This window comes from Salmo trutta, chromosome 12 (genome assembly GCF_901001165.1).
Source record: "Salmo trutta chromosome 12, fSalTru1.1, whole genome shotgun sequence".
Taxonomy (NCBI): domain Eukaryota; kingdom Metazoa; phylum Chordata; class Actinopteri; order Salmoniformes; family Salmonidae; genus Salmo; species Salmo trutta.
Genome location: NC_042968.1, coordinates 30,826,483 through 30,842,743, shown reverse-complemented (window position 1 = coordinate 30,842,743; position 16,261 = coordinate 30,826,483). Strand labels below are relative to the sequence as shown.

General features: G+C 42.5%; 1 protein-coding gene across 3 annotated transcripts in view; it reads right to left on the bottom strand.

The window, feature by feature from the left end:
* Nucleotides 1-9,851: 9,851 nt before the first annotated feature.
* Nucleotides 9,852-16,261, bottom strand: part of LOC115203335 (protein unc-13 homolog C) — a 201,369-nt gene continuing 194,959 nt past the window's right edge. For all 3 annotated transcript variants that reach the window (XM_029767944.1, XM_029767947.1, XM_029767945.1), the window contains one exon: nucleotides 9,852-10,174. In XM_029767944.1, the coding sequence (XP_029623804.1) occupies nucleotides 9,886-10,174 (289 nt within the window). In that variant the 3' untranslated portion in view covers nucleotides 9,852-9,885. The remainder of the gene's footprint in view (nucleotides 10,175-16,261) is intronic.

Here is a 16,261-nt window from a genome sequence, read left to right as displayed (position 1 = left end):
AGACACTACACCGTTACACCATCAATTATACTACCACCATCAAGACACTACACTGTTACACCATCAATTATACTACCACCATCAAGACACTACACTGTTACACCATCAATTATGCTACCACCATCAAGACACTACACTGTTACACCATCAATTATACAACCACCATCAAGACACTACACTGTTACACCATCAATTATACTACCACCATCACCATCAATACACTACACTGTTACACCATCAATTATACTACCACCATCAAGACACTACACTGTTACACCATCAATTATACTACCACCATCACCATCAAGACACTACACTGTTACACCATCAATTATGCTACCACCATCAAGACACTACACTGTTACACCATCAATTATACTACCACCATCACCATCAAGACACTACACTGTTACACCATCAATTATACTACCACCATCAAGACACTACACTGTTACACCATCAATTATACTACCACCATCACCATCAAGACACTACATTGTTACACCATCAATTATACTACCACCTTCACCATCAATACACTACACTGTTACACCATCAATTATACTACCACCTTCACCATCAAGACACTACACTGTTACATCATCAATTGTACTACCACCATCAAGACACTACACTGTTACACCATCAATTATACTACCACCATCACCATCAAGACACTACACTGTTACACCATCAATTATACTACCACCTTCACCATCAAGACACTACACTGTTACACCATCAATTATTCTACCACCATCACCATCAAGACACTACACTGTTACACCATCAATTAGACTACCACCATCACCATCAAGACACTACACTGTTACACCATCAATTATACTACCACCATCAAGACACTACACTGTTACACCATCAATTATACTACCACCATCACCATCAAGACACTACACTGTTACACCATCAATTATGCTACCACCATCAAGACACTACACTGTTACACCATCAATTATACTACCACCATCACCATCAAGACACTACACTGTTACACCATCAATTATACTACCACCATCAAGACACTACACTGTTACACCATCAATTATACTACCACCATCACCATCAATACACTACACTGTTACACCATCAATAATACTACCCACATCACCATCAAGACACTACACTGTTACACCATCAATTATACTACCACCATCACCATCAATACAATACATTGTTACACCATCAATTATACTACCACCATCACCATCAAGACACTACACGGTTACACCATCAATAATACTACCCACATCACCATCAAGACACTACACTGTTACACCATCAATTATACTACCACCATCACCATCAATACAATACACTGTTACACCATCAATTATACTACCACCTTCACCATCAAGACACTACACAGTTACACCATCAATTATACTACCACCATCAAGACACTACACTGTTACACCATCAATTATGCTACCACCATCACTATCAAGACACTACACTTTACACCATCAATTATACTACCACCTTCACCATCAAGACACTACATTGTTACACCATCAATTATACTACCACCTTCACCATCAATACAATACACTGTTACACCATCAATTATACTACCACCTTTACCATCAAGACACTACACTGTTACACCATCAATTATACTTCCACCTTCACCATCAAGACACTACACTGTTACATCATCAATTGTACTACCACCATCAAGACACTACACTGTTACACCATCAATTATACTACCACCATCACCATCAAGACACTACACTGTTACACCATCAATTATACTACCACCTTCACCATCAAGACACTACACTGTTACACCATCAATTATGCTACCACCATCACTATCAAGACACTACACTTTACACCGTCAATTATACTACCACCTTCACCATCAAGACACTACACTGTTACACCATCAATTATGCTACCACCATCACTATCAAGACACTACACTTTACACCGTCAATTATACTACCACCTTCACCATCAAGACACTACATTGTTACACCATCAATTATACTACCACCTTCACCATCAATACAATACACTGTTACACCATCAATTATACTACCACCTTCACCATCAAGACACTACACTGTTACATCATCAATTGTACTACCACCATCAAGACACTACACTGTTACACCATCAATTATACTACCACCATCACCATCAAGACACTACACTGTTACACCATCAATTATACTACCACCATCACCATCAAGACACTACACTGTTACACCATCAATTATACTACCACCTTCACCATCAAGACACTACACTGTTACACTATCAATTATTCTACCACCATCACCATCAAGACACTACACTGTTACACCATCAATTAGACTACCACCATCACCATCAAGACACTACACTGTTACACCATCAATTATACTACCACCTTCACCATCAAGACACTACACTGTTACACCATCAATTATACTACCACCTTCACCATCAAGACACTACACTGTTACACCATCAATTATACTACCACCTTCACCATCAAGACACTACACTGTTACACCATCAATTATACTTCCACCTTCACCATCAAGACACTACACTGTTATACCATCAATTATACTTCCACCTTCACCATCAAGACACTACACTGTTACACCATCAATTATACTACCACCTTCACCATCAAGACACTACACTGTTACACCATCAATTATACTACCACCTTCACCATCAATACACTACACTGTTACACCGTCAATTATACTACCACCTTCACCATCAAGACACTACACTGTTACACCATGAATTATACTACCACCATCACCATCAAGAATCAAAAAATCAAAAAATCAAAAAATCGTTGGCTGGCCTTCACTTCATCATCGTCGCCAAACACATTGGCTCCAGGTCATCTACAAGACCCTGCTAGGTAAAGTCCCCCCTTATCTCCGCTCACTGGTCACCATAGCAGCACCCACCTGTAGCACGCGCTCCAGCAGGTATATCTCTCTGGTCACCCCTAAAGCCAACTCCTCCTTTGGTCGTCTCTCCTTCCAGTTCTCAGCTGCCAATGATTGGAACGAACTACAAAAATCTCTAAAACTGGAAACACTTATCTCCCTCACTAGCTTTAAGCACCAGCTGTCAGAGCAGCTCACAGATCTCTGCACCTGTACATAGCCCATCTTTAATTGAGCCCAAACTACTACCTTTTCCCCTACTGTATTTATTTATTTTATTTATTTTGCTCCTTTGCACCATATTATTTATATTTTAACTTTTAACTTTCTTCAAACTACAAATCTACTATTCCAGTGTTTTTTCTTGCCATACTTTATTTACTTTGCCACCATGGCATTTTTTTGCCTTTACCTCCATTATCTCACATCATTTGCTCACATTGTATATAGTCTTATTTTTTTCTACTGCATTATTGATTGTATGTTGTTTTACTCCATGTGTAACTCTGTGTTTTTGTATGTTGTCGAACTGCTTTGCTTTATCTTGGCCAGGTCGCAATTGTAAATGAGAACTTGTTCTCAACTTGCCTACCTGGTTAAATAAAGGTGAAATAAATAAATTAAAAAAAATAAAAAAAGACACTACACTGTTACACAATCAATTATACTACCACCTTCACCATCAAGACACTACACTGTTACACCCTCAATTATACTACCACCATCACCATCAAGACACTACACTGTTACACCATCAATTATTCTACCACCATCACTATCAAGACACTACACTGTTACACCATCAATTATACTACCACCATCAAGACACTACACTGTTACACCATCAATTATACTACCACCTTCACCATCAAGACACTACACTGTTACACCATCAATTATACTATGTCCGAATTCGGTATAAAGGTAAAATAGGTATAACGCCGTGAGCCATTTGATGATTTCACAGCTCCAATGCAGTTACACTTCCGACACCTCCTTAATAAATAAAAAAAAATGAAACTGCAATGCAGTTTTGGGTTATCGTGGGTTAAGGCAGAACTGACTGAATCTAGCCCTTTGTCTTTGGATCATTGCTTGTCAGCTACATACAGTTCAACCCAGTATAGCATTAACCCAATGATTCCCAACGCAACGGCGGCACAATTTGGACTTCTAACCCCTTTTAAACATTGTCTTTGAGCTCCAGACTTCTGGGTTGTACCATTAGATTAGTCTATTTCTTCTGCATCCATTGGTACCAAGTCTGCGTGATTAACGGCGGATAAGCTACAGTGGTGTTTGTGAGACAAGGGCGGATCCTGAAGGTGCCCCTATGATTACAAAAATGTCTGTAGAGTGTGAATGGTTTGAGCTACAACCGATTAAAAGCTATCTATGAAAAGCTCACAAACTGTCACGTCCTGACCAGTAAAAGGGGTTATTTGTCATTGTAGTTTGGTCAGGGCGTGGCAGGGGGTGTTTGTTTTGTGTGTTTTGGTGTTTTTGGTTTAGGTTCTATGTTTTCTATTTCGATGTTTAAATCTAGTTTTCTATTTCTATGTTGGGGTTTTGGCAGGACCTCCAATTAGAGGTAGCTGGTTGTCGTTGCCTCTAATTGGAGGCCATATTTAGTTGGGGTTTGTTTCACTTGTGTTTTGTGGGTGGTTGCTTTCCTGTATAGCCTGTGTTGCCTTACGAACTGTTTTTGTTCGTAAGGCAACAGCTTACGAACAAAAATCCAGCCATGACGTTCAGGGCTGGAACTGTTTTTGCCATTTTATTTAAGTGTTATCTTTAAATAAATTAAGAAGATAAGCACTATACCCGCTGCACCTTGGTCCTATCCTTACGACGCCCATGACACAACCACCCACCAAACAAGGACCAAGCAGCGGGGATTGGAGCACCGAGGAGAAGGATGGACGTGGGAGAAAGAACGACGTTTCTGGGAGAGGAAATTAAGGGAGCTTCATGAGGCCGAGAGGCATCCCCCCAAACATTTTTTGGGGGGGCACACGGGGAGTTGGGCAGTCAGGATGGAGACCTGAGCCAACTCCCCGTGCTTATTATGGGGAGCGACGGATCAAGCAAGCACCTTGTTATGCAGAGATACGCACTGTGTCGCCCATGTGCACGCACAGTCCGGTGCAGTTAGTACGGGCTCCGCAGCGTTGCCGGGCGAGAGTTGGCTGGCAGCCAGGGAGAGGTGCGCCGGCGCAGCGCATCTGGCCACCAGTGCATCTCCTCGGTCCAGCTTACCCTGTTCCTGCTCCCCGCACTAGCCCTGAGGTGCGTGTTACTAGTCTGGCGCCTCCAAAGCCAGCCCCACGCACCAGGCCTCCAGTGCACCTGCCCAGCCCAGTACGTCCTGTTCCTGCTCCCCGCACTAGCCCTGAGGTGCGTGTTACTAGTCTGGCGCCTCCAAAGCCAGCCCCACGCACCAGGCCTCCAGTGCACCTGCCCAGCCCAGTACGTCCTGTTCCTGCTCCCCGCACTAGCCCTGAGGTGCGTGTTACTAGTCTGGCGCCTCCAAAGCCAGCCCCACGCACCAGGCCTCTAGTGCACCTGCCCAGCCCAGTACGTCCTGTTCCTGCTCCCCGCACTAGCCCTGACGTGCGTGTTACTAGTCTGGCGCCTCCAAAGCCAGCCCTACGCATCAGGCCTCTAGTGCGCCTGCCCAGTCCAGTTGACACAAACACACACATTTTGCTTTATGATGCTCACAAGCTACACAAGAGTAGTTAGAACGTAAGGGGTTCTTTTACATAGAACTTCATAGGAAATTCAAGAACATAGTGTCTATAGATGATTGTGGACTACAAGGATGAATGTGGACTACAGGAAAAAGAGGACCGAGCACGCCCCCATTCTCATCGACGGGGCTGCAGTAGAGCTGGTTGAGAGCTTCAAGTTCCTTGGTGTCCACATCACCAACTAACTAACATGGTCCAAGCACACCAAGAAAGTCGTGAAGAGTGCACGACAAAACCTATTCACCCCCAGGAGACTGAAAAGATTTGTCATGGGTCCTCAGATCCTCAAAAGGTTCTACAGCTGCACCATCAAGAGCATCCTGACTGGTTGCATCACTGAATGGCATGGCAACTGCTCGGCCTCTGACCGCAAGCACTACAGAGGGTAGTGCAAACGGCCCAGGACATCACTAGGGCCAAGCTTCCTGACATCCAGGACCTCTATACCAGGCGGTGTCAGAGGAAGGCTTTAAAAATTGTCAAAGACTCCAGCCACCCTGCTACCGCATAGCAAGCGGTACCAGAGCGCCCAGTCTAGGTCCAAGAGGCTTCTAAACAGCTTCTACCCCAGGCCATAAGACTCCTGAACATCTAGTCAAATTGCTACCCAGACTATTTGCAGTGCACCTCACCCCCTCTTTACACCACTGTTGCTCTCTGTTGTGATCTATGCATAGTCACTTTAATAACTCTACCTACCTGTACATACTACCTCGACTAACCGGTGCCCCCCCCCACATTGACTCTGTATCGGTACCCCCCTGTATATAGTCTCACTATTGTTATTTCACTGCTGCTCTTTAATTACTTGTTACTTTTATCTCCTATTCTTATCTGTATGTTTTGAAACGGCATTGTTGGTTAGGGGCTCGTAAGTAAGCATTCCACTGTTGTATTCGGCAATGTGACTAATACAATTTGATTTGATTAAAATACTATAATAAGCTCACATAGTTGCTGTCACAAACACCATACTCCACACAGTTGTCACTGACTAGTTGGATATTCATTTCCAACTGAGCAAATCATTTCTGTACTTCCAGTACAACATTCATATAAATACATTTCTATCAGTTTTCTGCTGTGGATGACCTTTTTTAAATTGCTATTTGTCAAAAAAGTCATGAATGCAACTGTTATTGTCAAATTGTTTTGTGTTGTATGTCTGTAGCCCTAGTTGTCCTGAAAAGAAAACGTTAAAACACTTCATTGTGAGGCTAAATAAAAGGGCTCGACATGCAGATAAATGAAAGATTTTTGCTGGTGTTTTGGGACTGATAGGGTTAACATTTCTCTTCTGTCTGCTTCTGTTGACATTATTCTACATTACAGAATTACACCGTTGGGGTGAGAATATCTACAAAAGGCACCCATACTGTTTGTGATGTGCGTCTGCGCCGATGGAGACTAGTGTCATATCCCAAATGGCACACTATTCCTGATTTAGTGCACTACTTTGACCAGGGCTCATGGCACTATGTAGGGAATAGGGTGCAATTTGAGACATACCTTGCCCAACAGGAAGCATTAGCTAGCTTCAAATGCTTCAGGCTGAGCCTCTATGAGACTAGCTCAGACATCACAGCTTGTGTGCTGAGAGAGAGAGAGAGAGAGAGAGAGAGAGAGAGATGAATTAATTGATCTCTGATGACACCATGGATCCAATAGCAGAATTATAAATAGCTCTCCTCCCAGCAGCCAGCCAGGCCCCCTTCACTGTAAAACAAAGACAAGTCTGCATCCCAAACGACACCCTATTCCATATAGGGAATATATAGCCCTATTGGCTATGGTCAAAATAAGTGCACAATATAGGGTGCTGTTTGGGATGTAGACAATAAGATGACATTGATAAATTGAGACCTTGAGGCTATAAGGGTCTATCTGACATTTTTGACAAATTGTAGTTATTGACATAGCGTTGTTCTGTTCAATGTTCCCTACCTATAGAGTAGTATAAAATTACCCCAATTAATGTTGTTAAGTTCAAATTAATACAATATAGACATTTCTGACACCATTCAAACCAATGAGGGTTTGAAACTTTAAAGCCAGTTATCTCAGAATCATCGTTTTGCAGATAGAACCTTACAGTCCCAAATTCCCAAAATGCTTTTTGTATAGACTAATTAAAGACTGGTCTGTCTATTGAAGCCTTTCAGCTCTCCACAATAACACAATTGTTCTGGAGAATGAGCAAACAGCTAAGATTAGCTAGCTAGCTGCCTCTGGACTACACAGAAGAATAGCACATGTTGGGTGTTCTCTATTGGTTAGCTTCTCAAATGGCACCTTATTTACAATATAGTGCACTACTTTTGACCAGGGCCCATAGTCAACGGACACGCACCTTGATCCGCTGGGTAGAACCAATTAAATTACTTCCTTTTTTTGACACACCCAGTCTGAACAGGACCTGTGAGTAATTTCATTCTGACTCTGAGCTTCAAAATGGGCATTGAAAATGTTCTCTACTGATTAGTGTTAAAGTATTCTCATCCTTGGAACGTCGGGGCTAGCGCAAATATGAGCACTGTCTGGTGGTCCCCCAGGAGAGGGGTAGGAAAGGTTAGAGGTGATTACTTGGTGGGTTTCATTTGAGCCCAGTGCCACAGGGGACAATGAAGTTACAGATTGCATCTTTATGTGGGAAGGTTCCTACACTAGAATGACATAGAACTCTAGTGATTTATAGGATCTCTGTGGGCCATACAGTACATTACTCTGTCATTCCATTTGAGATGTGAAATGTCTTCTGGCAATAGATACTGTATATAGAGGCTACAACATATAGGATTATATCACTGAATGAATGTATCAGATTATTAAACAACAACAAAAAACACTTTGAACAATGTGTTGGAAATAAAGGAGGCGTTTGTTTTGTACAATTTCTCACTAAATATATTTACATGACATACAATTCGCCATCAGTGCAATACATAGGAATGTTGCATATTTACCCAATGTTAGACTCTTTCCTTTATGAAGAAAAAGAAACCAAATGGCAGAAGCTGAATTCAACTCATATGTAAAGTAACATTTTGCGACTCTCAAATCTTGTAAATAGCTTCACACAAACTCAAAAAAATTGTTCTAGAACCGCCCCATCAACAATCAGATATTTAGCATTGTAAAAGTAAATAGTTCACATGTACATATATATTTTTCATACATGTAATGGATTGCTTTTGTACAAACATCTTTATATAACTTTGGCAGTTTCTCAGGAACAAAGTTATCTTAATAAATATGAAACAACAATATCAAACCGTCAGTAATGTTATGTCGGCTTGCCTTCCAAAGCTCGTGTTCACAGTGGTCGTACAGAAAGTGGCCGAACGGAAAGATTACAGGCAAAAAGAAAAAGAGAAAATAGGATCCACCCTTTCTGTGTTGACTGACAGCACTGGAGGCTTTTTGTTGTTGTCATGGTTATAAAATTACAAACACCTATGAAGGTTTACATAGCAGTCATCGCCGTTAAAAAATGGTCTCTTTTCAGGTTTCGGCTTAAATACAAAGAGTTTTAGGGCCAGGGTACATGGACCCCGACCCTGTGGTCACTGTGAGATGATAGAAGAGACATGGTTGTAAACGGGACATGCACAACAAGTGCTGTGTGAGGGGACGAGTAACAAAACAGGGTGCAAATGAACGATTTTTAACGATTAAAACGCCACCGTTTTTTTTGAGAGAATGATATTACACTGAACCAAATAATCAAGCTAATTTTTCATCAAACATATTAAGTATCACCATAATTCATCACTATTTTCTTTTGTTGTTTGTTTTGTTGTTGTACTTTTTTTCCTCTGGTTTGGCACTTTATCGGAACAAATCTAAATGTTGTACAAAAAGGTATTTCATGTCTCGTTAACATAACTCGTAGAATATAGTACTTAATATTGAGCATACGGTAAGTAAACACTGGTACATACTGTAGTTTAAAATGAACATTCCAACAGATGTTTTACACACATGCACAAAAACAGACAACACAACTCCTCAACTTTCCTTCCTTCCTTCCTTCCTTCCTTCCTTCCTTCCCTTCCTTCCTTCCTTCCCTTCCTTCCCTTCCCTTCCCTTCCCTTCCCTTCCCTTCCCTTCCCTTCCCTTCCCTTGCCTCCCTCCCTCTCTTCCCCTCCTCTCTTCCCTTCCATGCAATCATCCATTCATTCCATCCATCCCTCCATCACATCTCCATACTAGGAGACGACCTCCTCTGAAGAGCGTATGTCGGTCTTGAGACGACAAAACTCTTTGGCCACTTCGTCGTTGGTCCTTTGAGAGAGTATCCTCATGATGGTGAGTCCGGTGTCGTCCATGGAGATGCTCTTCACCAGGGGGTAGCAGGCACAGCAGCTCCCCTGGTCGGCCAGGTCTCTGAGCTGGAGGACCGCCATGCCGATGATACGGTCCTCTCTGGCGAAGCAGTAGTCCTTCACTGAGACGTGGAGCTCGTAGCACTCTGGACCGTACTCATTGCTCAGAACACTGGGGAGGAAGAGAGACAACAACATGATCAACATCAGTCCCATTCCTCTTATATTTGTAGTTTTTTGAACAGGATAGATAGAACATCTTCATTAACAACAACAACACACAGTCAGAGAAGAGAGGACATGTCATGTTGTATGACTGATTGATTCATTGATTGATTGATTAGACGGAACTCAATCAGTCAGAGACCAGACACCAGAGAGCTAAAAGTTAGTTGGATAAAACGAACACAAGCACAGAAACCACACACAAACACCACACACAAACACCACACACAAACACCACACACAAACACAAACAGAAACCACACACAGAAACCACACACAAACACAAACAGAAACCACACACAAACACCACACACAAACACCACACACAAACACAAACAGAAACCACACACAAACACCACACACAAAAACACACAGAAACCACACACAAACACCACACACAAACACAAACAGAAACCACACACAAACACCACACACAAACACAAACAGAAACCACACACAAACACCACACACAAACACAAACAGAAACCTAACACAAACACACACACAAACACAAACAGAAACCTAACACAAACACACACACAAACACAAACAGAAACCACACACAAACACCACACACAAACACAAACAGAAACCACACACAAACACACACACTCAGAAACCACACACAAACACACACAGAAACCACACACAAACACACACGCACAGAAACCACACACAAACACACACACAAACACAAACAGAAACCACACACAAACACACACGCACAGAAACCACACACAAACACACACACAAACACAAACAGAAACCACACACAAACACCACACACAAACACAAACAGAAACCACACACAAACACAAACAGAAACCACACACAAACACACATGCACAGAAACCACACACAAACACACACAGAAACCACACACAAACACACACGCACAGAAACCACACACAAACACACACACACACACAGAAACCACACACAAACACCACACACAAACACAAACAGAAACCACACACAAACACACACAGAAAACTACACACAAACACACACAGAAACCACACACAAACACACACAGAAACCACACACAAACACAGACGCACAGAAACCACACACAAACACACACAAACACAGAAACCACACACAAACATACACACGCACAGAAACCACACAAACACACACACGCACAGAAACCACACACAAACAGACACACGCACAGAAACCATACACAAACAAACACATGCACAGAAACCACACAAACACACATACGCACAGAAACCACACACAAACACACACACGCACAGAAACCACACACAAACACACACAAACATACACAAACAGAAACCACACACAAACATACACAAACACACACGCACAGAAACCACACACAAACACACACAAACAGACGCACAGAAACCACACACAAACACACACGCACAGAAACCACATACAAACATACACAAACACAGATGCAAAGAAACCACACACAAACATACACAAACATACACGCACAGAAACCACACACAAACACACACAAACACAGATACACAGAAACCACACACAAACACACACAAACACAGATACACAGAAACCACACACAAACATACACAAACACAGATGCAAAGAAACCACACACAAACATACACAAACACACACACACACAGACAGAAACCACACACAAACACACACACACACAGAAACCACACACAAGCATACACAAACAGAAACCACACACAAACATACACAAAAACAGACGCACAGAAACCACACACAAACACACACGCACAGAAACCACACACAAACACACACACACACACAGAAACCACACACAAACACCACACACAAACACAAACAGAAACCACACACAAGCACACACAGAAACTACACACAAACACACACAGAAACCACACACAAACACACACAGAAACCACACACAAACACACACGCAAACACACACAAACACAGAAACCACACACAAACATACACACGCACAGAAACCACACAAACACACACACGCACAGAAACCACACACAAACAGACACACGCACAGAAACCATACACAAACAAACACATGCACAGAAACCACACAAACACACATACGCACAGAAACCACACACAAACACACACACGCACAGAAACCACACACAAACACACACAAACATACACAAACAGAAACCACACACAAACACACACACACAGAAACCACACACAAACACACACAAACAGACGCACAGAAACCACACACAAACACACACGCACAGAAACCACATACAAACATACACAAACACAGATGCAAAGAAACCACACACAAACATACACAAACATACACGCACAGAAACCACACACAAACACACACAAACACAGATACACAGAAACCACACACAAACATACACAAACACAGATGCAAAGAAACCACACACAAACACACACAGAAACCACACACAAACACACACAGAAACCACACACAAACACCACACACAAACACAAACAGAAACCACTCACAAACACCACACACAAACACAAACAGAAACCACACACAAACACCACACACAAACACAAACAGAAACCTAACACAAACACACACAACACAAACAGAAACCACACACAAACACACACACAAACACAAACAGAACCACACACAAACACCACACACAAACACAAACAGAAACCACACACAAACACAAACAGAAACCACACACAAACACACATGCACAGAAACCACACACAAACACACACAGAAACCACACACAAACACACGCACAGAAACCACACACAAACACACACACACACACACAGAAACCACACACAAACACCACACACAAACACAAACAGAACAACACACAAACACACACGCACAAACCACACACAAACACACACAAACACACACAAACACCACACACAAACACAAACAGAAACCACACACAAACACACATGCACAGAAAACCACACACAAACACACACAGAAACCACACACAAACACACACGCACAGAAACCACACACAAACACACACACACAGAAACCACACACAAACACCACACACAAACACAAACCAAAACCACACACAAACACACACGCACAGAAACCACACACAAACACAAACGCACAGAAACCACACACACAACCACCACACACCACACACAGCCACACACACAAACACACACACAAACACAAACAGAAACCACACACAAGCACACACAGAAACTACACACAAACACACACAGAAACCACACACAAACACACACAGAAACCACACACAAACACAGACGCACAGAAACCACACACAACACACACAAACACAGAAACCACACACACAAACATACACACGCACAGAAACCACACAAACACACACACGCACAGAAACCACACACAAACAGACACACGCACAGAAACCATACACAAACAAACACATGCACAGAAACCACACAAACACACATACGCACAGAAACCACACACAAACACACACACGCACAGAAACCACACACAAACACACACAAACATACACAAACAGAAACCACACACAAACATACACAAACACACACACACAGAAACCACACACAAACACACACAAACAGACGCACAGAAACCCCACACAAACACACATGCACAGAAACCACATACAAACATACACAAACACAGATGCAAAGAAACCACACACAAACATACACGAACATACACGCACAGAAACCACACACAAACACACACAAACACAGATACACAGAAACCACACACAAACATACACAAACACAGATGCAAAGAAACCACACACAAACACACACAGAAACCACACACAAACACCACACACAAACACAAACAGAAACCACACACAAACACCACACACAAACACAAACAGAAACCTAACACAAACACACACACAAACACAAACAGAAACCTAACACAAACACACACACAAACACAAACAGAAACCACACACAAACACAAACAGAAACCACACACAAACACACACGCACAGAAACCACACACAAACACACACAGAAACCACACACAAACACACACGCACAGAAACCACACACAAACACACACACAAACACAAACAGAAACCACACACAAACACACACGCACAGAAACCACACACAAACACACACACAAACACAAACAGAAACCACACACAAACACACACAAACACAAACAGAAACCACACACAAACACAAACAGAAACCACACACAAACACACATGCACAGAAACCACACAAACACACACAGAAACCACACACAAACACACACGCACAGAAACCACACACAAACACACACACACAGAAACCACACACAAACACCACACACACACACAAACACAAACAGAAACCACACACAAACACAAACACACACGCACAGAAACCACACACAAACACACACGCACAGAAACCACACACAAACACACACACACACACACACAGAAACCACACACAAACACCACACACAAACACAAACAGAAACCACACACAAACACACACAGAAACTACACACAAACACACACAGAAACCACACACAAACACACACAGAAACCACACACAAACACAGACGCACAGAAACCACACACAAACACACACAAACACAGAAACCACACACAAACATACACACGCACAGAAACCACACAAACACACACACGCACAGAAACCACACACAAACAGACACACGCACAGAAACCATACACAAACAAACACATGCACAGAAACCACACAAACACACATACGCACAGAAACCACACACAAACACACACACGCACAGAAACCACACACAAACACACACAAACATACACAAACAGAAACCACACACAAACATACACAAACACACACGCACAGAAACCACACAAACAGACGCACAGAAACCACACACAAACACACACGCACAGAAACCACATACAAACATACACAAACACACACGCACAGAAACCACACACAAACACACACAAACAGACGCACAGAAACCACACACAAACACACACGCACAGAAACCACACACAAACACACACAAACACAGATACACAGAAACCACACACAAACATACACAAACACAGATGCAAAGAAACCACACACAAACATACACAAACACACACACACACACACACAGAAACCACACACAAGCATACACAAACAGAAACCACACACAAACATACACAAAAACAGACGCACAGAAACCACACACAAACACACACGCACAGAAACCACACACAAACACACACAGAAACCACACACAAACACACACGCACAGAAACCACACACAAACACACACACACACACAGAAACCACACACAAACACCACACACAAACACAAACAGAAACCACACACAAACACACACAAACACAAACAGAAACCACACACAAACACAAACAGAAACCACACACAAACACACATGCACAGAAACCACACACAAACACACACAGAAACCACACACAAACACACACGCACAGAAACCACACACAAACACACACACACACACAGAAACCACACACAAACACCACACACAAACACAAACAGAAACCACACACAAACACACACGCACAGAAACCACACAAACACACACACACAGAAACCACACACAAACACACACACACAGAAACCACACACAAACACCACACACAAACACAAACAGAAACCACACACAAACACACATGCACAGAAACCACACACAAACACACACGCACAGAAACCACACACAAACACACACACACACACACACAGAAACCACACACAAACACCACACACAAACACAAACAGAAACCACACACAAACACACACGCACAGAAACCACACACAAACACACACGCACAGAAACCACACACAAACACACACACACACACAGAAACCACACACAAACACCACACACAAACACAAACAGAAACCACACACAAGCACACACAGAAACTACACACAAACAGAAACCACACACAAACACACACAGAAACCACACACAAACACACACGCACAGAAACCACACACAAACACACACAAACACAGAAACCACACACAAACATACACACGCACAGAAACCACACAAACACACACACGCACAGAAACCACACACAAACAGACACACGCACAGAAACCATACACAAACAA